The sequence below is a fragment of the Ceratotherium simum genome, chromosome 5 (assembly GCF_057802395.1).
Source record: "Ceratotherium simum simum isolate JZ-2026a chromosome 5, ASM5780239v1, whole genome shotgun sequence".
NCBI classification, from domain to species: Eukaryota; Metazoa; Chordata; class Mammalia; order Perissodactyla; family Rhinocerotidae; genus Ceratotherium; species Ceratotherium simum.
Genome location: NC_141904.1, coordinates 46,888,078 through 46,915,464, shown reverse-complemented (window position 1 = coordinate 46,915,464; position 27,387 = coordinate 46,888,078). Strand labels below are relative to the sequence as shown.

At 47.7% G+C, this 27,387-nt stretch overlaps 1 protein-coding gene across 4 annotated transcripts in view; it reads left to right on the top strand.

Annotated features, from left to right (window-relative positions):
* The window catches only part of ZDHHC3 (zDHHC palmitoyltransferase 3), a 58,623-nt gene that overhangs the window by 13,727 nt on the left and 17,509 nt on the right, over positions 1-27,387 (top strand). For 2 of the 4 annotated variants that reach the window (XM_014791234.2, XM_014791249.2), the window contains exons 2-6: positions 2,221-2,550; positions 17,882-18,006; positions 25,038-25,134; positions 25,819-25,900; positions 26,008-26,103. In XM_014791234.2, the coding sequence (XP_014646720.1) occupies positions 2,245-2,550; positions 17,882-18,006; positions 25,038-25,134; positions 25,819-25,900; positions 26,008-26,103 (706 nt within the window). In that variant the 5' untranslated portion in view covers positions 2,221-2,244. The remainder of the gene's footprint in view (positions 1-2,220; positions 2,551-17,881; positions 18,007-25,037; positions 25,135-25,818; positions 25,901-26,007; positions 26,104-27,387) is intronic. The other 2 variants (XM_014791242.2, XM_004419593.3) reach the window with 1 other exon arrangement.

Sequence of the window (27,387 nt, the reverse complement as noted above, 5' to 3'; positions counted from 1 at the left end):
CTAATGGTGTGACTGTGGTCCAATAAAACTTTATTGGTTAGAGCTTAAATAGTGATAGTGGGAACATAGGTGGTATACGTATATACAAATCTGTATGGCAGCAGGAAAACCCAAGAGAACACTTACATTTGGAGGTTGTCAATTGTTGAGCTTTTGAATCATTGTGGGTTTTCATCTTTTTGTTTGTTTGGTTTTAGTTGAACAGAGTTTGGAATTTTAGAATTTGCTGGGCATAGGTCAGGTCCCAGACATCCCTGATCTGCAGTCTCTTGCTATCCTTCTGGTTGGTGCTTCAGAAGGTGTCCCTATATCTTTTAATGCCTCTAGGGTGTCACTGGCAGCACTAAATGCCACTGCCTTCTGGAGAGCACAGGGTTGCTTTATTAGAAACTTCTAGTTGATAGACCATCAAGAACCACCACTTTTACGGTACTTGGGATGGGTTATTCCACATGTGCCATGCTTCTTGTTCTCTAGGTCCCAACACAGTGTGCCCAGCATGTGGTAGTCACTCAGTATTTGTTGGGTCCATGTTCCTTTGGACTAGCCCACAGCACACCTTTAACTGCCTGTCAGCCGTTAACTCTCTGCCGCCCTGGGAGGGGAGTCCCTGGTCTTATTCTTGCATTATTAGTCTGTGCAACTTTTGACTCTAGAATATGTCGTTTTGAGTAGTAGTTCCTGCTCTGCCCTCTTAGCTTTTTGGACACATCCTTACTTTTCATGACTGTACTGTATTCAGTGTAGGTGCCCTTTCTTTGTTGGGGGTGAGGGCAGTGGAAGAAGAAGGAACATTGGGCAAAAGGGTGAGGAGAACCCAACTCAGCCTTTGAAAGCTTGCCCTTGCCCTTTAGAGCCACAGTCTTCAGAAAAACATACATAGCCAGGGCTGCTTTTGAGTGATTTCCTCTATTATGAAGTGATTTGAGTTCTCGGCAGACTGAAATGTCACTTGCTGTGCTGTAGACTGTGCTATGGGTGGCTTTATCACAGCACCTACATCTAATGGTGAACTTGAACCATCAGAGTTGCTGAGAAACCTGATTGATGATGCAAAAGGCCACAGAGTTTAAGATAAAGAAATAGAGGAGGTAAATCTGAGCTCGCTGTGTCTGGCATTGCATGCTGTGGACAGATAGGCTTTAGTTATTGATTCTTAGTTATTTCATTGCTGTCTCCAAAGACTCGAGCTGCAGCTGTTGGGAAGAAAGGGTGCGTTGCTCAGCGCTTGTTTCTGAAGGAATGGATGTCTTTCCTAGAGAGAACACGTGTGTGCCGTCTGTGACGTGTACAGAGTGTTACAGTCTACAGCATTCATCAGGAGCTCCCTTGACCCTCACACCAACCTGTGAGGAGGTGGCTGGTGCTGGAATGTGGGTGTTTTCACAGGTTGGGAGCCAAAAACTCACAGAGTCGCACAGCCAGGTGTGGGGAAACATCTTTGGACTCATTGTCCAACATTTCTACAGTTTGCCCCATCACCCACAAGGAGAGCAGAACTCAGAGAGCCTCTTGTCTCTGGAAAATAAACCATTTTGGCCATAGGACTGACAAGGCTGGCTTGTTTCAGGAACTTTCCCCATCCTAGGGACTGTTTTGCCTTTATCATCAGCTCACACAGTGCAGTAAGTTATAATGTCTTAATGGTTGCAGCTTAACGCTAGTCCCAGGTAACCACTATTTTCCTCCTACTCATCCTTGTTAATCCCACAGCCTCAACATCTGTCTCTGGGTTTGTCCATGGTGCAGAGGCAGCAGTGTTACTGCTGAAGAGAGTTTTCCCAGAGGGCTTGGTACTCCGCCCCTTGCCCCTTTGTGTTTTAGGTCAAAATTTGAATGTATCTGTTGAGACACTGTCTGCCCAGTAGATCCTCTGTCAAAGAGGAATCGTAGGTTCTAGTCCCACCTCTAAGTTGGTTGCTGTGTGTGCTGCCACCACCCTGGCTGACCTTGGGCAAGGCGTTTGCCCTTTGAAGGCTGTCTTTTCATTATCTGTCATGTGAAGGCTTTGAGCAAGGTGGCCCCATTTCACAAAGGCTAAGTTAACTCTCAGGACCAGGGAAGAGAACTCACATTTTAAATGAACAGAAGGTTTAGGCAGCTTTTCTGCAAGAGGTTCACACATAGATACTCATGACTTACTTTGGAAAGGTAATTTTGTCAAGTCTCCTTGATGACAAGACAACACCAAATTTCTGGGTTCTTTCCTCTCTCTTCCAGATGCCAGTATGGACAGAATAGCTTATGATGCTTATCCCCGCCCACCACTTCCGAAACATTGAGCGGAAGCCAGAATACCTCCAGCCGGAGAAGTGCGTCCCACCTCCCCACCCCAGTGCTGTGGGAACCATGTGGTTTATCCGGGATGGTTGTGGCATTGCCTGTGCCATTGTCACCTGGTTTCTGGTCCTCTATGCGGAGTTTGTGGTCCTCTTTGTTATGCTGATTCCATCCCGAGACTACGTGTACAGCATCATCAATGGAATTGTGTTCAACCTGCTGGCCTTCTTGGCCCTGGCTTCCCACTGCCGGGCCATGCTGACGGACCCCGTGAGTATGTCTGGGCTTGTTTTGACCCGCCCACACTCTCCTCCTCTGGCCCTGGCATGGCCGCAGCCTGCATGTTCCCCCAGACCTTGGGAATGTGGAGAACAGGAGCGCCAGGGCTGGGGTGGGAAAGTGGACTTGGCCTCACTGAGGGGACACCATCTGTGCCACAGACTGCTTGTCTTGGTTGAATGATAATATGTGTACGTTGGTATATACATTAATTGAGCCTGCTATGGGAGAGGTTTGGCCTAGGGGAAACCTAGCCTCTATTTAGAAAGGTATAGTCAGGTAACATGGAGACTATGGCCAGATGATTGGAGGGAAAGCATGCTGTGGGGTTGGGTCAGGGTGGGGCTTCCCAGCAAAGACAGCACTGGAGCTAGGTGCATTTGAAATTAAAGCCTATCCAATTCCAGGAACCTGCACAGAAATGGCCTTCACTTTGTTTGGGCAAAGCTCATCTTTTCCTAAAAAGCTGGACAAGCCTGTTTCAGGCTGCAGCAAGTTCCTTTTGGTGAATATCTGTGGGTAAAGCAGTGGTATTCTGCCGATGACGTAGCTAAATATACCAAGCTGTGCAAGTGGCTATTGAATGTTGTGTACCCTGGTATTAAATCCTCTGTTCCTGTTCATTATCTTGTATGGGAAAAGCAAGACAGGTAAAGACCTCATGTGGCTTAATTGTTTCAGTATATGGGACGAGTGTGTTTAAATTAAGAAAGGGAAAGCGCTGCTAATGGCAGTGGTACTGGCCACACAGATTTCATTTCTGTGAGCCCCAGGGAAGGCGCAGTAAAGATGTGGGTCCTGCACTAGTTCCCTTCTCGAAGGGCTCCATTTCCTACTGGCTCAGATGGTGGATTGTTAGTCCGTGCCAAGGGAAAGCAGCTTTCCCAGCTCAAGTACATGTCAGCAGCCAGTCCAGACAGCGCCTCTTTTCCTGCACATGCCTGGGGAGACACACCGGCAGGCAGGGGCCTGTTGGCCTGGTGTTAGTGCCACTTGTGGGATCATTGAACAGCTGTCACCTGAAGGAAATGAAGTACATGGTTATGATTGTAAGTGCCTCAAAACATAAGGATGTGAAAGAGTTTTCCCAGTAGCATCAACTTGATCATACTAGAAACAAGTTAAGGGTTTATTCAGAAATTTTTGTGATTTTCTTACTATTGGGGATACAGAAGTAAAAGACATTATTTTGCTCAGCTTATAATTTAGTGTCTGCTAAGACCTAGGCACTATTCCTACCCTCAAGGTGCCCTCTATCTAGGGGAGAAGACAGGTGAGGCTAGCCCCGTGTGATGAAGGCTATGGCAGAAGGAAGCATGGGTTGCTGTGGAAGAACAAGGGAGGGGATGTTAACCAATCTACACAGGGTGACTACTTGGAGGAGGACTGACAAGCCAGTCCTTGTCAGCAGTGCATGTGGGCAGGGGAAGTGGAGGGTGGTAGGGCAGGAAGACATTGACGACATTCCAGGCAGAGGGAACAGCATGCACAAAGTCACAGGAATGCAGGAGTGTGGCTCCTCTAGGCAACCAGGAGTTCTTTGGAATGGTGGGAACTTAGGAGAATAGGTCTGGGTTGGTGGCGTGGGTGGGGGGCCAAAGAAGTAGGATAGGGGTTGGATGATGGGGAACGGTCTAGAGCCCCTGAGGATTTTACACAAAAGAGTGATCCAGATAATGTGATTTTTGGGAGGCGAAGGGGACTACTTTGGATCAAGGAGATCTGAGAAGGCCTCTCTGAGGCGATGCCGTTTGAGCTGAGACCTGAATGACGTGAAGCTGCAAGTCAGACAGGTGAAGATCTGAGGACAGAGCATTCCAGGCAGAGGAGAGAGTAGGTACAAAGTCCCAGAGGTAGGAGGGTGCTTGGCATGTTTGAGAAACAGGACTAAGACCAGAGTGACCGAAGCATGGTGAGTCGGGGCAAGAGGAGCTAGAAGAGGTGGAGAGGGCTGCAGAAGCCAGATCAGGCAGGGCTTTGTAGGCCTCGTGAGAACTTTGGTCTATATTCTAAATGCAGTGGGCAGCCATTAGAGAGGCGTGATGTGACCTGATTTTTAAAAAGACAATGCCTTGTGCTTGTGATGGGGGTTTGAGGTAGAGAAGTAAAAGCAGGAAGATGAGAGTTATTGCAGTGGTCCATACAAGCCATGGTGGTGGCTCAGACCACAGTGGGAGCAGTGAAGCTGGAGAGAAGCTGTTGGATTTAGAGTCTATTTTAAGCCACCAATTCTCAAGCCTGGCTGTACATTAGAATCCTTTGGGGAGCTTTCAAAAAGTGCTGATACCTGGGCCCCACCCCCAGAGATTCTACTGTAATTGGGCAAGGGGGAGCCCTGGGTACTGGGGTGCTTTAAAACTTCCAGGTGTCTCATGTTCTGCCAGATCTGAGAACCGCCATTCAGAAGAGCTGGCAGAATAGAGGAGGGAGATTCGCTGGTACCATTTTTTTTTTATAATTTTATTTATTTATTTTTTTCCCCCAAAGCCCCAGTAGATAGTTGTCTGTCATAGTTGCACCTCCTTCTAGTTGCTGTATGTGGGACGCGGCCTCAGCATGGCCGGACAAGCGGTGCGTCGGTGCGCGCCCAGAATCCAAACCCTGGGTCGCCAGCAGCGGAGCACGAGCACTTAACCGCTAAGCCATGGGGCCGGCCCTCGCTGGTACCATTTATTGAATCTGGGGAGAACAGATTTTGGAGAGAAATCAGGCTTTTGTTCTGGCCAAACTGTGTCTATATTACATGTAAGCAGAGACATCAGATGGGCAGTAGATAGCCAGGTTTGGGGCTGCTGGAGAGTCAGGATCAGAGAGTGGAGTGTGGAGGTCATTGATTTCTAGAGGGCATGTGAATCAGGGAACTGGATGTTAAGTAGGGGTGAGAGAACCTTCCATCCTGGCGTTCTTGCTGCCCTTGTGTATGTTCTGTTACCCCCACATTGACTCACATGGCCTCTCCAGAGACCCCCTCAGTCTGGAGAGAATAATTCTCACTGTGGTGTGTTGCTCAGCTTCCAGTTCCAAATAAGGGGAAGCCAGACTATATCCCAATGCCAGTCAGCTTCTCATGGGTGTCTTTTGCTGGTGGCCCCAAAGAAAACAGCAAAAAAGTGAAGCATTTGTCAAATCTCTACCATTACTTAGGGGAGCAACTCAAAGTATGTCCAACAGATGTGCCGCATCTCAGGCTCTTTATACTGCCACCTGCCTCTCTCCACTCCCAGCAAATGACACCTGATGCAAAACCCAGTGTGTAAAACAGAGAGAGGTGGAGCTGCAGAGGTGGGAGCCCCTGGGGCACCCTGGGCTTCCAAGGGGCAGAGTTGGGAGCCCAGATCTCACAGTGAAGGCAGATCAGTTAGGGTTCCTTGTTAACCCTGCAGGGAGAGTATGTTTTTAGAAGGGCATCACTGCAGGATTGCAAAGAGTTCCCTAACAGGGTGATCGTGTTTGAATCTCAAGAATTCATGTTGCATACAAATTTTTCAGAAAAACTTACATCCTAAGATTATAAATAATGTATAACAATGTATGCATTGTGTATCATTTTGGTTTGTTAGTATTATTAGAAAAGAAAAAATCTCTTATAGTCTCCCCCAAACAGTTACTGTACTACTTCCAGCTCTGAAATTGTTGTTCTCAATGTAACATCGGAACAATTGCAACCACCACAGCTTTCTGGACCATTGAGCAAACATTTACTCCAACACAGAAGTAAATGGGGCCCATGTAGAGCTTGAGCAGAAAAGGGAAGAGGGAAATGTGTAAGCAGCCCCCTCAGAGGTAAAACTCCCATTTGGGAAATGGGGTAAAAGGGATAGGGCTATAAAGAGAGGGCAGGGGACAGAGGGACAGAGGGGCAGGTGCCTCACTTGGCAGGTGGGCTGGCCTGGAGGCGGCATGGACGTGGGCAGGAGCCCAAGTCAGACTGGTGTTTGATCTCAGGATGCCCTCTCCTTGCCCGCTCTGAGGTTGCATAATGTCATCAAAGGAGCTTTCTTTGTTCCTGAAATGCTTCAGATGTTTAGAGGTCTAGAGTGGCTCCACTGCCCAGAAGAGGCAGCCTCTTGAAGAAAACCTGGACTCAAACCCTTATCTTGGTACCTCTCTCTCTCTTTTCCCCCCTCCTCCAATTTCACCACCTTTTCCAGTTACAAATACATTTTTAATTCCTCATTCTGTGAACTCCCTCAAGAATCCTGAGGGATTCCCTTTAAAATTTAGATCTACGACAATGTCTGTGTCCCAGAAGAAGCTTACAGCTGAGAGACATAGCTTGTTTCTTTTTGTCCTGGCTGCCAGGAAGCTCAAAAGCCAAGCACTGCACAGTCACAGCAATTGTGTAAACCCTCTGATCAGCATTTTTTTGCTCCTCCTTTCTTTGGACCTAATCATTTATTAACGTCATTGTAAATTATCTCAAACCTGAGATTTGCAAAAAGGAGGAATGTAAATCGATTCAGTTTAACCATTTTTAAGGAAAAGAAAATTCATCTGTCTGCCTGCCGCTGCCTCTCCCTCCCTTTGAATCCTACCCTGTGAACACCTGGCTATAAACAGACCTCGCATGACTATCTCAGACCACTGCAGGCCACCGATTTTAGTTTCAGCTGCCAAAACTCATCAGTGGAAAGAGCAGGGCTCACTTCAACGTGCAGTTAGTATTCCCTTCTGGAGCCTCTCTCAGTGACCTTATTGAGCACAACCGTGTACAGAAGCAGTAAGTATTTGCTTAGGCCGGTAGCACGGAGCATGATGTTGGGCTCACAGGAACACAGAGGAGGAATAGCACTGGGCTCTCCTGCAGTGGACCGTGTAACAGGCTACGTGCTGGGTGCAGCCAGAGAAGGGCCTCGCCCGTCTTGCCCAGAGGTCTTGGCACATTCCTAGGTCAGGACACTTGCCTCAGGGTTCACTTGAGTAGGTGTTACATCCTCCCTTGTGCCAGGCAACTTCTCATACATGCCACTCAGTAACTTATAAGTACCAACTGGAAAGTCTTTCTAGCTCCAGAGAGAGGAAGGTGACCAATTGGGGGATTACCTACCTCCTACTGTGGGTAACCCAAGTGGGTTCGCCTCCTGGCGAGTTAAATAAGGCTCTACACCAGTGGAAGTTGCTCACAGAGTAAAGTGTATTTGCATCAAATAGGAGACCATGAGGAATCATTCCAAAGTCATGATGTCCCTGAACAAAGGGAAGCAAGGACATTTTATATCAGATGGGGAATGAATGTTTGCAAGGAAGAGGTGGGTATTCTCTTGGGCAGGCTCAGTTGGAAAACATCCTTCCACATACACTGCAGGTTACGGTATTGAGACCTAAGCTCCTCCTGGAGAGATCTTAACATTAAAAATAAGGCAAAGGTCGTGGGCGTAGCTCTTGTGGTGAGGCTTGGTCTGGTTCAGGGTGGTTGGTGGTTGCATCTCCTTAACATAACAAAAGGGAAAAAACCAATTTGGGAAAACAGTTAAATGCTTCCAAACCCACCCTTGAGTTCCTTGGAGCACCTAGTCGGTGACACTACCTTTCTGTGGAGGAGACAGGTGGCCTTGTGACACAGACCTGGGCCTGGTCACCCTGTTCTCGGCAGAGCTAATAGAGGGAGAGTTTCTGCTCAGACCACTAGGTGTGCACATGCCTTGATCCCATGGCCCCTGAAACAATTTAAGCAGGTTTTCATCCTTGTTGCTTAAAATCAGTGGAATCATTGGTGCTTCTTTGGAACATGTTTCCATTGCTTTCCATTGTGTCCTTTTTACATCATCATAATTATCCTGGAAACTTAATTGAAACTGGCCTTATGGTCCTGGGCCTGTTTTGGTCTTATGTTAGCGTGGTGATACAGTTGTTGGCAGGAGAATGAATATGGCATCAAGGCAATAAAAAGAAGCCTCCTCAAGTCACTTAAATAGAAACATCTAATAAATATGTAAGTTGTCTTCTGACAGAGGCATAGGTTCTAGACTTGGCTTGCGTGGATCTGATTCCTGGTTCTGCCACTTATTAGTCATATGATCTTGGGAAGTTGCCTAACTTCTCTGCTTTAGTTACCCTCATCTATAAAATGAGGAATGGCGTAGTCTCTACCTCATAGGTTTATTGTCAGAATTAACTGACAAAATACAGTAAAGCATTTGGAACTGTGCCTGGCATGTAAGCCCTCAATAAATATCTGTTGTATCATCATTATTATTCAGCTTGGGTTTATTGAATACTTGCTGTACGCCAAGCCCTGGGCAATTCACTGGGCTACAAGTTGAAAGACATTGTCTCTGTCCTCCAGGAATTTACAGTCACGTAGGAGAGATGGGTGTGTAATTAAATGATAGGTTTTATAAGACAAATATAAGCTATCGTAGCACAAAGGCCAAGTGATGGGTTCTGCCTCGGGTGTGGCCTGGGGCCACTATGAAGAAGGCAGAGGAGGTGATCTCTGAGTGAGTTGGTTTGGGTGCAAGAGGCAAGGAGGTACCTGGCAGGCTGGAGGGGAGGTGCTAATATGGGGTCTGTAAGGGCACAAGAGGAAGACTTGAGAGCATGGTGCTTGTAGGAAACTCCAGGTAGTCCACAGGGCGGGACTGTCCAGGGAGGGAGGTGACACTGGATTGGTGGTGGCCTTGCATGAGCCCTGCCCAGGAGCTTGAACTCTGGGCCATGTGAGTTCTCTGGGGAGCCAGTGAAGCCTTTTAGACAAGGAGAATAACATGATCAGATTCACATTTTAAAAAGTTTACTCTGGGAAATAGTGGGGAGAAAGGATAGAGGTGGGGCTGTAGGATGCAGGGGAGAGACTGGAAGCAAGAAGACCAGGAGATTCTCTAGTATCTGGGGCGCATGATGATGGGGCTGAACTAAGGCCTTGAGAGTAGCACGGAAGGGAGAACATGGGATTCAAGGCACAACTTGGGACCATATTAACCTGGTGGAGTAGGTGGGGGTGCGAGACAGAGCGTTAGAAGAGTTGGGGATGACTAGTGATTTCTACCCTGGATGACAGGGTAGATGGATGTGCCATGGGCCAAGGAAGGGAGAGTAGGAGGGACAATTTGGGGAGAAAGTAATGGGTTCAGTTCTAGCATATTGAAATTTGGGGGGTTGGTTTTATTTTGTTTTAATGCCTTGTGAACAACCAGATAGAGATATCTGCAGCTCCAAAAGAGGGGTCTGAGTTGGAGCTAGCAGTTGGAGCATTACCACTGAGTGGTGATGGGGAAGACTGTCCGGGGAATGCAGTATGAGCAGAGAAGAGGGCTGGCGGTGGAACCCTGAGGAACACTGGTGTCCAGGATGGGCAGGATCACACGAGAGAGGAAGAGGCACAGCCCCAGAGGCAGAAGGAGACCTAGAGAGAGTGGAGCAGCCGTAGGAGAGAGTGATGGGGAGGAGGGACTGGTGGTCTGTGAGGAAACCTGAGGAAGATGACTGCGAAGAATAGACCTTTGGATTTGGCCTCAGTGAGTTGCTAAGTGCCTTGGTGAGAGTGATTCCCTGGTATGGAGGCACACCAGGGCGTTGACAGGTGTCAGAGAGCAGTGAACTAGAGTGAGAGGTGAGCAGAGACAGCAAGCGCACACGACTTCAAGAAACTTAGCTGTGAAGGAGAGGGAGAGTGTGAATCTGCTAAGAACACAAAGGAAAAGCTCAGAGGTAATAGTATGGGCCCCTGAGGGACCCTCGTCCTCTAAGACAGTGGGTATCCGAGGATCCAGGGGTGGGGGGAGGGACATGAGGAATATGAAGAAGCATACAGAGCAAAAGAGCAGCCTCAGTTTTCTCTGAAATAGAAAAGGAAGTGGGTAGGGGTCAAGGAAGGTACTAGAAGTTTGGGCTAGCCACTGAGGGGAATGGTTGATGGAGTCATATTAGGCCTCCCTCCCGCAGATTTAAATGGATTCCGCTACAGGGCCGAATATATATTAGAAGCATATGAGCATTTTTATGGATCTATATATTTTTATAAGTGTTTTTAGCTTACTATGTACAAAGAGAAAAGACTGTAAGAATATACTCCAAAATGTTAATAATACTTATCTTTGGGTGATAGAATCAGCAGGTAGGTTTTTCCCTTTTAATGTTCTCATCTCTATTTTTTTAAATCACGAACAAGTATTACTTTGGAAATTAGGAAAAACATCAATAAGTTTTGGTCTGCCAGGCTGTAGTAATTTGGAAGCTTCAAGGCATCCCTGTGAGATGTATAAGGGGGGGAGGGGCGTGTTTTTCAGTAATGCAAGTGTGACAGCAGTGGCAAAAATGTCCCAGCAGGCCTTCCAATTCCCTGTCCAGAATTGTACAGAACAAAATTCCTTACTATGAACTAATAACAAGAAGTTCTGAAATCTGTGGAGATAAGCCTGGAAGAGCATATTCTTTAAAAAAAGAAAAAGAAAGAAAGAAAGAAAAAGACGTCTGAGGCAGAGACTGGAAGGTGCCTGTGTCACAGAATCCTCAGTCTCGGGCTGGCCCAGCCAGTCTCTGGCTCTTAAAGATGGGCTCCCTGGGTGGGTGGGGTCTTGCCTGGATGAAAATGAGCCTTCCAGGAGACTTATGCAAATGGAGTCACACTGGACGGGCAAACTTTGAGAAAGACTGAGCTGTTAAATGATGTCTCTGGTGGTCTGAGGTGGCAGGTGATAATGAGAAGACCAAATGAGAGCTCCGATCGCCCTGTGCTGTGCACAGGTTTCCTCTTGTAGGCCTTATGTGGGGCCTGCTGAGGTTTACAGCAAATTCTGGCGGTTGGGACCTTAAAAACTGGACCTAGAAGAAAACAAATATGACCTGGGCCTTCATTTAGGAAAACTCAGCCCCATTGCTTCACCTCCTTGGGGAAATGATGTTCCTTAGTGCTTTTCCCACGTACTCGTGACACTAGTGACCTAGATGTAGTTTTGTGGCTTCAGGATCCACAAAAGGTCACACAGTTGCCCAAACTCAATTGCTTTTTACATTAAAGAGAATTAAAAATAAAGCCCTCTGGGCTTTTGTGGGACCCTCTCCTCTGCCTGGGCCAGTGCCCTTCCCAAGCCCCTTTTAAAATCCACTCGGCTGGGTGGTCTGGTCCCTGCCTTGCCTTTGTGAAGACTTCCAGACCTTCACTGCTGCCTCAAGTGGGGCCCTCAGATGTCTCAAGATGAGACAGTCATGGCATTTTGGTTACAAACTTAAGGAAAGTTGGTCATATTCCTGTTTTGGATAGCTCCTTTCTGAGGTATATTTTTTTGCTTGTATTTTTAATGAGTTTTTTTCCTCATTGTAAAAGCCACATGTTCCTACTAGAACATTTAAGAAATGTAGTGAAGAAAATAAAAATTGCCTGTGATCTTACTACATGAGATAACCGTTAATACTTTTGCTTGTATCTTTGTGTGTGTGTGTGTATAAAATCTTTACCAAAATGGGCTTCTATTCTACATACTGTTTGGAAATCTACTTTTCCCTTTAACAGTCTATCATAGATGTCATGAGCTGTGTACTTTTATGGCATATTTAATGTCAAGAACTATATCCTAAATGGCACTGTATGCCTACTAAAGTTTGTTTGCTTTTAAAATTTCTATCATAGGCTTTTCTGGCGTCAGACTGCATTTTGTAAACCAGAATATTTTTTCTACTTCTTTTTTGAACTTTTAGGAAACTTAGTAATGAAACACTTCAAACGATTGAAAAGGATATAAAGGATAATATGATGACCACTCATGTGTTCACCCCCAGCTTCAAAAATAAAGCATTACAAAGAGTTTTAGCCTCTTTATGTATACACCCTCCACCTGCCACTTCATTCCACTCCGCCCAGCCTCCCACCACCACAGATCACTGTCCTGAGTCCCATGTGATTTTCAGCATCTTGGTGCCCATAGCACCCACGTACCAGGATCCACATTTTTAGAAGTTTCTTCTTGGGACCTCGTCTCCACCATACTTGAAATCCTGAGCCTCCGCCAGTGAGATGAGCATTCATGTGGATGAGTGACCCTTTGGATTTTCTCATTCCCTCCTTGTCTCCTGCCCCTCACGAACCATCAGCGTGTCGCCCTCAGACAGACCAGTGGGGAAGTGCATCATTGCTCCTATTGATAAGTTAGCCAAGTGCTGCCCGTCTCAGGAGTGAGTAGGTTCTTACTGAGGCAGGAGAAGGAGGGCTAAAGAGCTGGTGATAACAGAGAGCTCTGTGGGAGAGAAGTTGGGGGCCCAGCAAAGAACCACATGAGAGATGGGGTAGGGGCAGGAGGAAAGGTCAGGAGATGGGGGGTGCCTATAAGTGCATGCCAGCCTGAAGACCCCAGAAGGGCATCCCAGGGCCTCTTGGAGACAAGTTGAAAATCTTTCCATAATTGAATCGTAGTACTGGATTTTTCCTCCACTGCTGGGAAGACACCCTTACACATGCCGCTGTTCCCCACCCATTATTTCCTAGACAGGCCGGCTGCAGGCCCATCTCTGGCTGGGACTGTTCCCCCCAGGTGCCCACCTCCTGCCTGCACCACCAGGCTCCTCATCGCCCTTCAGGCCCAAGTGCCTCCTGGCCTTCCTGGGGTCCCCACCCTCAGCCCTCCTGCCTCCCCCTAGCTCCTGATGCCCCAGTGGCCATGCCTTTCACCAGGTCCCCAGCCTCCTCACTGTGTCTATGCATCTGTGTGCCTGCCTGCCCCACCAGGATCCCATCACTTCTTTGTACTCCCCACAGTGCTCGGTACGATATAGACTTTTAGGAGAGAGTTGTTAGTTGATCTGCCTTTGCGGCTTCCATAGCTGGAATCTTTATCCTCTGTGAGTCACTTTCTTAGCAAAAGACCAAACCACAGTGCCCTTGCATTCTCAGCATTTAAAGCGTTTTCTGTTTCTTAAGTGGAAAGCGTTTTCTGTTTCTTAAGTGGTTCTTCCCATTCCAAAATTATTCTTTTGTAGGAAAGGTTCTGACACCCAGTCCTCATCCTTTCTGCCCTGTGAACCGCTCACTTGGCCTGTTATAGTCCCTCAGCCCCACTGTAGGGAGACCAGGGATGCTCTGTCAGCTCTGAAATCTCTACCTACCCACCCTAATAAACCACACTGTCACTCGCTCTGGGCCCCTTCAGAACTTGGGCACAGTCCCGGGTTCTGTTGTTCTGATGTTGCATTACCTTCCCTGATTGTAGTATCTTGTGGATGCCCACTGAGGAGTGGAGCCTGGTGTCACCTGGACCTGACACAGGGGTCTTGTGGGGAGAGGTGGACCCTGAGTCCCATCCCATAGCTGTGAATTGACCCAGTGTCAGGCCCAGCTCTTTTTTTTTTTTTTTAATTGAGGTCATGTTGGCTTATAACATTGTGTAAATTTCAGATGTACATTATTATATTTCAGTTTCTGTGTAGACTGCATGGTGTTCACCACCAGTAGTCTAGTTTTTATCCATCACCATACATATGTGCCCCTTTATCCCTTTTGCTCTCTGCCCACACCCTTCTCCTCTGGTAACCACTAATCTGTTCTCCTTATTTATGTGTTTATCTTCCACATATGAGTGAAATCATACGGTATTTGTCTTTCTCTGTCTGACTTATTTTGCTTAGTATAATACCCTCAAGGTCCATCCATGTTATCACAAATGGCACAATTTTGTCTTTTTTATGGCTGAGTAGTATTCCATTGGGTGTGTGTGTGTGTGTGTGTGTGCGTATATATATATATATATATACACACCACATCTTTATCCATTCATCCATTGATGGGCACTTGGGTTGCATCTACATCTTGGCTATGTGAATAATGCTGCAGTGAACATAAGGATGCATAAATCTCTTTGAATTGTTGATTTCATGTTCTTTGGATAAATACCCAATAGTGGGATAGCTAGATCATGTGGTATTTCTATTTAATTTTTTTGGAAATCTCCATACTATTTTCCATAGTGGCTGTGCCAGTTTGCATTCCCACCAGCAATGTATGCAAGTTCACTTTTCTCCACATCCTCTCCAACACTTATTTCTTGTCTTGTTAGTTATAGCTATTCTTTTTTTTTTAATAATTTTATTTTATTTATTATTTTTTGTGAGATCAGCCCTGTGCTAACATCTGCCAGTCTTCCTCTTTTTTTTGCCGAGGAAGACTGGCCCTGGGCTAACATCCGTGCCCATCTTCCTCCCCTTTATATGGGACGCTGCCACAACATGGCTTGCCAAGCAGTGCGTCGGTGCACGTCCGGGATCTGAACGGGCGAACCCCGGGCTGCCGCAGCAGAGCGCGTGCACTTAACCGCTTGCGCCACCGGGCCAGCCCCAATTATAGCTATCCTGATGGGTGTGAAGTGATATCTCATTGTAGGTTTGATTTGCATTTTCCTAATGATTAGTGATGTTGAACATCTTTTCATGTGCCTGTTGGCCGTCGGTATATCTTCTTTGGAAAAATGTCTGTTCATATGCTCTGTCCATTTTTTGATCAAGTTGTTCATTTTTTTGTTGTTGAGTTGTATGAGTTCTTTATATATTTTAAAATTAGGGCCGGCCCCATGGCTTAGCGGTTAAGTGTGCGCGTTCCGCTGCTGGTGGCCCGGGTTCGGATCCCGGGCGCGCACCCGACGCACCACTTCTCCGGCCATGCTGAGGCCGCGTCCCACATACAGCAACTAGAAGGATGTGCAGTTATGACAGACAACTATCTACTGGGGCTTTGGGGGAAAAATAAATAAATAAAATCTTTAAAATTAACCCCTTGTCGGGTATATGATTTGCAAATATTTTCTCCCAGTCAGTGGGTTGTCTTTTCATTTTGTTGATGGTTTCCTTTGCTGTGCAGAAGCTTTTTAGTCTGGTGTAGTCCCATTTGTTTATTTTGTTTGTTTGTTTCCCTTGCCTGAGTAGACATGGTATTTGAAAAGATACAGCTAAGACCGATGTCAAAGAGTGTGCTGCCTATATTTTCTACTAACAGTTTTATGATTTCGAGTCTTAATTCAAGTCTTTAATCCATTTTGAGTTACTTTTTGTGTATGGTGTAAGATAATGGTCTACTTTCATTCTTTTGCATATTGCTATCCAGTTTTCCCAGCACCATTTATTAAAGAGACTTTCCTTTCTCTGTTGTATATTCTTGGCTCCTTTGTCAAAGATTAGCTGTTCATAGATGTGTCGTTTTATTTCTGGGCTCTCGATCCTGTGTCATTGATCTGTGTGTATGTTTTTCTGCCAGTGCCATGCTGTTTTGATTACTATAGCTTTGTAGTATAATTTGAATTCAAGGAGCATGATACCTCCAACTTGATTCTTTTTTCTTAGAATTGTTTTGGCTATTCCGGGCCTTTTGTTGTTCCATATAAATTTTAGGATTCTTTGTTCTGTTTCCTTGAAGAATGGCATTGGGATTCTGATAGGAATTGCATTGAATCTGTAAACTGCTTTACATAATATGGACATTTTAACTATGTTTATTCTTCCAATCCAAGAGCATGGAATATCTTTCCATTTCTTTGTGTCGTCTTTGTTTTCTTTCAATAATGTCTTATAGTTTTCAGTGTATAGGTCTTTCACCTCCTTGGTTAAATTTGTTCCTAGGCCCGGTTCTTGTTTGGGAGCTGGGCAAAGCTGGTGGAGTCCCCCAGCGTTACATCCTTGGCTCCCTTCTTTTTTGTTCTGCTCTCTTGTACTACTTCTTTCACTTTTTGCTGGAAACGGATCAATCTTTTCCAGGCCAGGGGCTCTGGTGCTGAACGAGGTAGACTCTAATCAAGGAGCTCCTGGTCTAGCACAGTAGTTCTCAGCCCTGCTTTTTAAAAATGCAGGTGTCTGGGCCCTGCCCCTGACAGTTTTTATAAAGTAGTGTTGCATTAGAGTCTAGGCAGCTGTATTTTCACAGTAGACCGCAATGCATAACCAAGAATACACGACCACAGTATTAACTTGGTTCCCTACACTTTTTGTTTAGATCTCTGAATTTCTTCTCCACTTCTCCCCCATCCTCATAGTTCGGTTTTTCCTTACTGGAACATCAACAGTAACCTCCTAACTAGTCTCTAGGATTTTAATCTCTCCCTCTTCTTATCTGATCCACACAGCACAGGCAACTGAATTCTCATCCTAAAGCACTGATGTTACCTAGTGGCTCTGGGCTGCCTATAAAGAAAAATCCCATGCCAGCCTTTAGACCTGGCATTCAATACTCTACCCAGGCTGGCCCAGCCCATCAGTCCAGCCTGTCTGCTGACACTGCGTACCCTGGGCTCAACCACACTGATTTTCTCACCATCTCCCTATGCCAGGCTCATTCTCACCTCTTTGCCTTTGCTGTGCCCCTCCTCTGGCCAGAATCTCTTTTCTTCTTCAGGTCTGCCTAGAAAACCTCTGCATTTCTCAGGACAACTCTTAAACCTCACATCTTGAAACTTCTCTGATTTCCCTGGTTAATTGGCTGCTGCTCCCCTATGTTCCCTCATCACAACTGTCTTCTACAGCATGTAACCCCTCTACTAGGGGTCCAAAAGACCAGGAGCCACCTAAGGGAGAGACCTTGTTTGATTCCCAAATCCATAGCAATGAGTGCGGGAGCACAGACTGGTGAGGATAAGTTATTGAGACCCAGCCTGGGCCTGGGCACTGCCTGTTTTCCTTCTGTTTGGATGGGTGCACAGCCCAAGTAGACTCTGGTGGCATTTTGGCTCTGCTGTTGGCTCTACCACAAGTGTGGACAGCTAGAATAAGAATGCAAAGTATTCACACGCATCCTAAAAGGATGGGATAGCAAATCAAGGGGAAGTTCTGGTCAGAGAGCAAGTTGAGTATCTGAGGACAGTGGCTTACAGTTGCTTGTGGATTCATAAGAACTAAATATAGATTACCAATCTTTCATAACCATAGTACTGGTAAAAAAATAAAATAAAATAAAACTTGATTCCAATTTAAACAAAATTCAGTGCTGCAAATTTTGATCTGGGAAAACTGGACTGTTAGATGTGAAGCTTACCAATGAAAATTCGCAAAGGCCAAAGCTATTGGGCCTGGGAAATTTAAAAAGTAGCTGGTGAGTCAAATCCTCAACTGTAATATTTACACAGGAAAGAATGGATTCAGTGAAAACAATTTCAGTAAAATGAAAAGAGAAAATCATCAGGAACAATATAACCGTTCAGTGGAGAAAATCAATCACTTTTCCTCAGGAAAATTCTTTGTCAGTAAATATTCCTCGATGTTGGCATAATTCTGAACAGAGTCCACATGTTGTTGGGATGCAAATGTCCTATCCCTGTGTGTGTAATTGCTGATTTCAAATGACTGTCTGCAGCGTGGAGTGTCAAAATGGATGGAACCCCCAGCCCAACCCTGATGCCTTTCCTCTTTATTCCAGGGGGCAGTGCCCAAAGGAAATGCCACTAAAGAGTTCATCGAGAGTTTACAGCTGAAGCCGGGACAGGTGGTGTACAAGTGTCCCAAGTGCTGCAGCATCAAGCCCGACCGTGCCCATCACTGCAGGTACACACGCCCCCAGGGCTCGCCTCCTCACGCCCACACACTCACCCACCGCTGCAGGTACACACGCACCCGGGCCTGCCTCCTTACCCCCGCACTCACCCACCACTGCAGGTACACACGCCCCTAAGCCTCGCCTCCTCACCCCTACACTCACCCACCACTGCAGGTACACACGCCTCGAGCCTGCGTCCTTACCCCTACACTCACCCACAACTGCAGGTACACACGCCCCCAAGCCTCGCCTCCTCGCCCCCACACACTCACCCACCACTGCAGGTACACACACCCCGAGCCTGCTTCCTTACCCCTACACTCCCCCACCACTGCAGGTACACATGCCCACAGGGCTCACCTCCTCGCCCCCACACACTTACCCACTCACCTGCGGGTGCCCAACCAAGCCCACCACTGCAGGTACACACGCGACCCCAGGCTCACCTCCTCACCCTCACCTCCTCACCCACTTCCCCCATGGGTGCCATCAGCAACAGGACTTCTGAACGTCCCCTGCTCTAGGCACCAAGTGACCACTGTGTCTCCCTCCTGATTCCCATGAGCTCACTAGATTGGAAAGGGCATTTGGTTTGGGCTCAGGACACTGATCCCAAAACTTGGCTCTGCCACACCTGACGTAGGATGTTGACTGTCTCCCCTTTGTTTCCATGTCTGTAACATTGGGAGGCTTCCTGCTCTTCCTACCTTACAGCTTTATTACTTTGTTAAGGGTGCTTGAGACAAAGCTTTAGAAAATCATTCTGTGAATGTCTAGTACTTGACCCATTTAAGAGGTGGGCCCTATTCACTTAAATTTTACAGAGAAATGAAGGGATTGTCCTTGAATGAAGGCTTTTCTTTAAAACAAAACTTCTAGAGGTTGTGACCATTGTAAAATTCAGCCAAAAAAGACATTTCCCCATCTTATCTGTGATGATTTTTCCCATTTGGTTGTCAGATTTCTTTGTTGTTTTGAGTCTTCTCAACAAGAAGACATCTGGGTAAAAATTGCGCTTTATCATTACAAGGAAACTTTAAATGCTCAATTACAGAAATACCAACATGTCGCTTGGTCCCTTTTTAAGACTGGTGTGTGTGGGGTGGAGAGAGGTTGTGGAGGAATGAACAGGCTCCTAATGCCAGGAGGTCATCCTTGTCGGAAACATTTGGGTTTTGTGAGAGATCCAAGCGACTGAAAGGTGCCATTTCTGGGTGGACCTCTCTGCCCGCTCACCTCTCGGAGGAGAGCAGTCAGTCTCCAGCATTCAGATTCCACAGTCAGCTCCTAAGTATGTCCCAGGCCCCTCAGCCCACCCTGTCTCATCATTAGTCATCTTATTTTCATCCTCATGGTCGCCCCCAGAGATAGGTATTGCTATAGGAATGACTCCCTAGATGAGGGATTAAGGCTCCAAGGGGTTAAGTGACTGCTCCAAGATCACACAGCTGGTGAGTACCAGAGATAGGATTGGGTCCCAGTGGTTCTGACTCCAAGTCTGGGGCTCTTTGCACTAGAACTCCAGTTTGGGGATGACCCATGTAATTGAGGTGATTGTATGTATCTTTTTCTGTCTGTCTGAGAGAGAGAGAGATCTGAAGACCTCCCCAACTAGTTGCTACCTCTTGAGGGTGAGGGTTGAGGAGTTTGGGCAGGGGCCTGTGGTAATTGCTGTCTCCTATGGGGTTTTCTGTCTCTCGGTCAGCTTGCTTCTGAGATCTGTCTTAGAAGCTAATTCAAGGCTTGCTTCCTGTGTCTGAGATGGAGGCATCAGTCTAGTCTTTTCCCACCACCCTGACGCTCAGGAGACCAGCTGTTTTCTAAGCATCACCCTGAAGAAAAGGCGCAGCTTGCTTTTGTGATTCCTCGGGGCAGCCCAGTGTGGAGGAGCAAGCTCCAGCCTTGAATTTGAAGAAGTCAGCATTGGAGGTCCAGCACTGTCCCCACCACACTCTGGGACCTTGTGAGCCTCAGCTTTCTCCTCCATAAAAAGGGCTGTTCTTCCCTAGCTTGTTGTGAGGATGAAATATGAATGACTGAGTCACCTAGCTCGACGAGTGGAAGCTATTTGTTAGTAGGGGAACGTATGAGCGCTGGGAGCATGCTGGGTTTATACAGGCTGAACCAGAAACAGGGAGGTGTGAACTTTGTAGCAAAGAACTTTCCAGTGACCACAGTGGTTCTTTTCTCTTGCCTCCCTGCGTCCTCGGCTGCCTCCGCTGCCTGGCATTTTCCTCACCGCCTCCTCCTTGCCTCTCTCCCCAGGATAATCCGAGGGAGGTATTCTTGAGTGCTAGTAAACAAATCAGCTTGAGCAAAACAAGAGCTGCTGATTCAGATGAACTCGAGTGAAAATGCCTGTGCATTGCCTGTTCCTGCCTCAGGAAATGTGTGCTGACAACTGCTCCTTTGTGATGGCTCGTGGTGCCCCAAGCCATCTGGGGACCCATAGTTTTGGACAAGCAAAATCCCCAGCACACCAAACAGAGCTGGGTTTGTGACTGGTTGAGACGAGAGGCCTGCTGCCTGGTTAGAGGAAGTTAGTGTTGGTCTTGCCTGCTCAGACAAAGATGCACGTGCACACCCATGTGTTTGCGCCCAGCTGTTTGGCTCCTCTCCTCCCCATAGAGTCCATGGAATTTAAAACTGTCTCCATTCCCTGAGCCCTGGTGGTTACCACAGATAGATACTCCCAGACCTTGGACCTGTAGGTGTTCCTTCCAGCCTGGTGGTATGTGGGTGGGTCTTCCTTCCAGGGAGAGGTACTCTGGAACCCCAGGCTGCTGTCACCCTGGAGTTGAACCTCCTCTTCATGAAGACCAGAGCAGCATGTGGAAGTCCCGTTGGGGGAGCCGTTTATACTGATGTGGACGGGCAGGGTGTTAGGCTTGTGCGTTAGGTTCTTCTTGCACAAGGAGGTGGAGACCTCTGACCTTGGCAAAGCCCCACACCCCTCCCCACCCCCCCATACACACACACACTGAGGCTGAGACAGTCATGGACTGCTTAGTCGCCTGCCAGATTCTTATTTTATCTTTCTCTTGGTTAGGGTTACTGATAAAATTTATATAGCACTAATATTGTTTTTAAAGCATTTTATATACATTATCTCTAACCCAGAGAGATCAGGGGCTAATCCTGCAGAGGGTGGTTTAGAGAAGCTATGTTTCTTTGCCCAGAGCCCAAAGTGGGGATCTGAGAGCAGTGTTCTTCCCATTACGTTGCACTGTGGTACCCAAATCGTGTCTAACTGGCGCTAAGATGTGGTAGGTGCCTTTTTTGCTTAAAAATTTAACCACAGCCAGTGAGATGAGATGAAAACCTATATGTGGAGCATGGTCCCCTTGGTACCTTCTTGCTATTTTCTTTTCTCTTCCTTCCTGGGGCATCCCAGTCTGATGTGGTAGAGCCCGTTTCCCCAGCTTGCTCTTTCCCCCTCTGTCCCATCAGAGCCTTCACTCAGCTGACCCTTGCTAAGCGGGGCTCTGGGCTTGCCTCTGGGTTGTGGAGGTGGCTTAGACATGGCCCCAACCCAGGGGCCTCCTGCCCAGGCAGGGCAGATGCACTTGTCCACCATAACACAGTTTGGTGAGTGCTGCTATAGAGAGAGGCACAAGGCCCTTATGGACATGGCAGTTTCCATGGAGACCCATCACCCAGGGTGGGCAGGAGGGCCTCAGCCAGCTCCTCTGGGGCTGAGTACCAAGGAAGGGCCCTTGGACCTCTCTGGAGAGGGAACACATAAGTGCAAAAGAACCTGAATGCCTGTGAGCCCATGAGCTTGTCTGGCTCTACCAAGGTTTTGAAGGAAGTGCTTTAGGGCCTGAAAGATGGTAGGGAACCTGGAGGAAGAGGGGACGGGAAGCAGCCGCCCTCTTCTAAAACAATGATTTAAAAACATAGAAGGGGCCTGGGAAACCTTAAAGGCGGGGACACCAAAAAATACCTCCGTTTAAGACGTTTGGTCTTTCCAGTGGCTGTTATCGTGTGCTTAGAACATGTTGTCAGGCCCTCCGTGCCTCTGCCCCCGGAGCTCCCCAGTCTGCAGCGTCTCGCACTGGAATTGGTGCTAGAGAGGAGTGCAGGGAGAGGGCTGATGGACAGGTGAGGAAAGTGTGAGCAAGGAGGAGCCTTGGGGAAGAAGGTAGATTTCGCCAGGGAGCAAGAGTGGAGAAAGGGTCCTCTGGGGGCCTGCCTTGGCCGTTGTGTCTGGGGAGGGGACAACACTGAGCCCACCATGGAGGGGGCTGGGAAGAGGGCTGGCTCTGAGGTGACTGATTCTCAGTAGGGTGTCAGGGCTTGTGGTAGGAGGCCCACATTTTTTCTTCCTCCTCATGACAGATGGTGCCTTAGGTGAAACAGAGAGACAGGGTGTGGGCAGTCACCACCCTGGGCCTGGAGCATCCTTCACTGACCCACTCAAAGACCCACCTCCAGGCTTTGGGTCTCTCCTGGCCTCAGCCCCAGAGCCATTCAGGCTGGATGTGTTGTGAGCCGTAGATGCGTCAGCCTCTGAGCACTGCCTCCAGCCCTGTGCATGGATGGTCCTCCCCCACCCACGTGCCCACCACCTGGCCCAGGAGCCTGCATCTGAACAACTCTGTAAGCCAGAGGGAGAAGCGCCATCTTGGCATTTCCTGTCTTTGAAAATGAGAAACTGAGAAACCAGCACTCTGGACCATTCTTTGCAGCTCCCATTGGGCTGTCCTCATTCTCCCTGCTCCCTGAAGGATGAGTAGTTTTCTAATTGGGTGGCCCAGTGAGACTTAGCCCATTGTGAGCCCCAGCTTCCTGGGCTTCAGGCCTGATCTCTTCTGAGAGGCTGGGAGGAGAGCAAAGGATGGATTTGCTGTGAGACTTGTTTAAACTCTTGGGCAGCTTTCAGGAGATGTCAGGCCACTTGGTGCTTCTCTGTTGCTGAGCAAACACTGCCTCAGAGCACCCACTTGAAACCCCTTTTAGAAATAAGTGCAGATGGAAGAGAAACTGCTCAAGAGCCTGGAGCAGGGAGGTGATTACCCTCAGGAATTTGGTCCCCAGACAGGGAGGGGAGTAAGAAACCCCAGAGCTGATTGTCCTGGGAAAGACATGCAAGAAATGGACTATAGTGGGTGACTCCACGGAGGGAATGTGGGGCCTGGGGGCTGAGGCCCAGGATGCAGGGAGCAGCTCACTCTTCACTGTCTTCTTCTCTGTACTTTTATGATTGTGTACTGGGAATAAGTGTTACCAATTAAAACATATATTATATATTCATATGTGTTTTTTAAATTGGTAACACACATACAGAGAAAGAGAGAGAAACAGAGAGACAGAGCAATAGAGACAAGGTAATGGAGTTGCTAGTACCTGACTTTCTCTTCATTTCCCTCCATGTCCCTTTCATGCCTCCCTTTCTTACCTTGCCCTCCTGGCCCCCAAGCAGATTCTAGAGCTGGGCCAGCATCTCTGAGATGTGCCCATTCCCGACACATCCTGAGATGTGTTAGTGACGCCCTTTAAAGTTGTGGAGAAGAGCAAGGCTGAAGACCAGTATGGCTCCACCCTGGTCTGAGCCAGGCCCAGTATCTGTTCTCACTTTTTCCTTATGACAATACTTATTTCCTATGGATGGGGAACCCGAGGCTCAAAGCTTAGCCAGTCTGACCAAGGTAGCTCAGCAGCCCCAGGCCTGCCTCCCACCACTGAAGCTCATGCCATGCTGAGAAAAGGCCACACCTCCTCCTTGGGGTGTGGGTGAGCCCTGCAGCCCAGAGTCGGCTGTGGCCTTGCCCTGGAGCCCTCCTTCAGGGTGATCTGTGTTCCTAGCCTGGAGTCCAGGGAACAGCTCACCTCCACACCCAGAAGAGCTCCCTCCATGCTTTCCCTCCCTGTCAGTTGGTCACCCAGAGCTCAGCAAGCACCATGATGTGAACTGATGCAGCCCTTCTCCTGTCAGCAGGGCCCTGAGGCCAACCCTTCCTCCAGGGTCCACCTGCTGTAGCCCACTGTGCACCTTACTAAGAACCCGAGATCAAGTTAGTGATAGAAACTAGTGGAAAGAAAAGTTGGTTGAACTAAGGAGCTTTCAAAAAAGAAATCTAATTATATTATTTCCAAGCTTGTATTTATAGTATTTCAGACTGTTTTGAACAAATAATGCCCCTAAGATAAATGTTAAGGAGTTTATTTTAATGAATTGAACAAGGAACAATTTTTGATGAGCCCCTCTATTAGCAAATGGGTCTTTCTAAACTTGAGCTTTGGAAAGTAGTTGCTTTCAAGCCGCCATTAGCCTTGCCCTCTCATTTCAGATTATTACTTTGTATTGTCCAAAAAGGGGTGGGGAGGGTGTTTGCTATCAAGTAAGCTTGAAACAGTCTCAGTCCAAAAATGATCCCAATAACAAGTTAGTAATTTGCAAATTAATGAGATTTCTGACCAACCTTAAGCTCAAATGACTTTTCGGCTTTTTTTGGCTGAGTGGATATTATCTGAGAGCTAAAAGGTCCTTGCAGGGGGGCTTCCTGCCACCCTGAGACACCCTGCACTTGACCCGCTCTGAACTCGTCTAGCGCTCTCTTCCGTCAGCCGCACTCTCCCTGGTAGCACAAGGCAGTGCTTTGGCGGAAGTTCCACCTAGCCCCAGATTTTTGGTCTTTGGGGGAAATTAGGAGCAGCTGTTTTCTGTATCCTATCTCGTCCTGTCGAGTTTTTGAAACTGCTTCTTCATTCTGTCCTCTCGGTAAACCAGATTCGCAGCTCAGTGTTACCTCAGGAGAGCAGCCTCTTTCTCAGCCATGTTAGTTCCATCCTATTTTTATGTTAAACAAGACAAGAGGCCTTGGAGGTGAATGAGTGTCCTCCTATTTGGAATGACTGTGACCCTGGGGGTCCCGACCCTGCCTTCCAAGCCCCTTGCAACAAGCACCCAGCAAAACACTGTGTAGTGCCTGAGGGGGCCATTTCTGAAGAGTGGAGCTAGAGCGTGGGTTCTCTGTTCCCTTCCGGCCCTCCCGTGACTAATACCCCTGAAGGTCTGCCTTGTGGGCTCTTTCAGTGTTTGTAAGCGGTGCATTCGGAAGATGGACCACCACTGTCCCTGGGTCAATAACTGTGTTGGCGAGAACAACCAGAAGTACTTCGTCCTGTTTACAGTAAGTCAGTTTCCGAATTCTGCCCCACCCTCTGTGAAGCAATGGAGTGCTTTTTTCCTTTGAAAATACTCAGCACTCGGTGTTCAGAATACTGCCTGGCCATGTAGACCTCCGCCTTTCGGCCAGAGCTCACCTTGATCAACAAGTGCCTGCTCCCAAGCCCTTCACTGGAGCGTTTAGAAGTGGACTCAAGGTGATTAGCTGTAAGCAGGGGCTGTGTTCTGGGCTCCTATCCCAAGTGTCCAATCTAAGTAGCTAAAGAAGGCAGTTTTCATGATGACTGCAAACCCACCCTTAGCTGCAGGTAGGTGGAGTATGTTTAGTGTGAGGGCTGGAGGGGCCGTTGGCAGTCAGCACCCTGACTTTTCAAGTGAGGAGAAGCAGCAGGCTTGGAGCTGCCCAGGGCAGCCCAGGTCACCTAGAGCCCAGGTCACGCCTGGTGACGGGCACTTGTTTCTGTTCTTGTCCCACACACTCCCAGTGAATGGCTGCTCACCTCAGACCCAGGCCGGGGGCAGGGAAACCGGTGGGGAAACCACCAGATGCCTCTCTGGCCCCCTCCTAGTCAGCCCTCAGCCTAACTAAGTGTTCCTGAGTGGGAGGTTCTGAGCGTCCCTGTCCTGGGAGCCTGCATAGTCAGAAGGTTCTCACAACAATGGTGTCTGCACTGCTTTCCTATTTCAGATGTACATAGCTCTCATTTCCTTGCACGCGCTCATCATGGTGGGATTCCACTTCCTGCATTGCTTTGAAGAAGACTGGACAAGTGAGTATGTGCCAGGGCTTCCCTCCCTGCTCCAGCGGGGTATGACCCCAGCGGGGGCGGGCTCTTTGTTTCCATCATGGTGCCAGGGGCCAACCTCATTTTATTAGATCTCCTGCAAGCCTATGGACTGACCAGGGAAGAAACAGCAGAAGCCCGAATCTCTCTTCATGAAAAAAAGCAGCCCCTTAAAGTCAGTTCCACAGGTAAAGTAGTGAGTTGGACAGACCCCCTAGCCTGAGCGTGCCCAGGGAAAATGCAGGCCCCAGCACGGAGGCACGTTTCAGGGAGTGGGACCCACGCCAGGAGAGAACTTTTGTTTCCATGTCTCTAAACGTGGCACCTTAATTGAAGGTCGTTCCAATCTTGCAGAAATCCACGTTTAACTTTCTGGCTAGGACATGGAGGTTTTTTGTTAATTTGTTTGTTTTTTTGTGGTGGTTGTCTTTTAACTGCTTAATCACCAATTTACGTTAAGATTGCAGACAAAGTCTTTCTGCTTTAGAAGTATCCCATTTAAATGTATAAATACTGAGGAGGAAACTCCAACCAGAAGATTGCATAAATCCTGAGGGGAAAAAAATAGATGCTGAAAAAAATAAATAAATAAAATTTTAAAGCAGAATAAAAATAAGAAATAAATGTTTTTAGGGGCCGGCCCCGTGGCTTAGCGGTTAAGTGCGCATGCTCTGCTACTGGCGGCCTGGGTTCGGATCCCGGGTGCGCACCAACGCACTGCTTCTCTGGCCATGCTGAGGCCACGCCCCACATACAGCAACTAGAAGGACGTGCAGCTATAACACACAACTATCTACTGGGGCTTTGGGGGAAAAATAAATTTAAAAAAAAAAAAAATTAAAAAAATTAAAAGAAATAAATGTTTTTAAATTGATGCTGGAAGAATTAAGAGAGGCCACCTGCTGGGCTGGATCTTTCACACGTAAAATCTGTGAGACAAACACCTTAAGCAGGAACATCATATATCCACTGTTTTTCCCTTTTTCATTTCACCATCTTTTAGAAGCTTTGCTCCCCCTTTACTTACTGACTTCTTGGGCATTTCCTTGCTATTATTATTCCCCAGAACTTGTCAGGCTGTGAAAAGGACGGTGGCTTTAGCTCCTAACTGGATGTGAAGAGGCTTTCCCTGCCTCTGTTCATAGCATGCACCTGCCCCCTTCTACTCTCCCTGGCCCTGCTCCCTGCTCTGTCTGGCTTGACCCCACCTAGGGGAAGAGAACACCATGTGTATTAGTCAGCTTGGGCTGCCATAACAAAATACCATAGACTAGTAAGCTTAAATATTTATTTCTCACAGTTCTGGAGGCTGGGTAGTCCAAGAGCAAGGTGCCGGCAGATTCATTTCCTGGTGCAGACTCTCTTCCTGGCTTGCAGATGGCCACCTTCTCCTTGTGTCCTTACATGGCAGAGAGAGAAAAGCAAGCTCTCTGGTGTCTCTTCTTATAAGGGCTCTAATCTCATCATAAGGG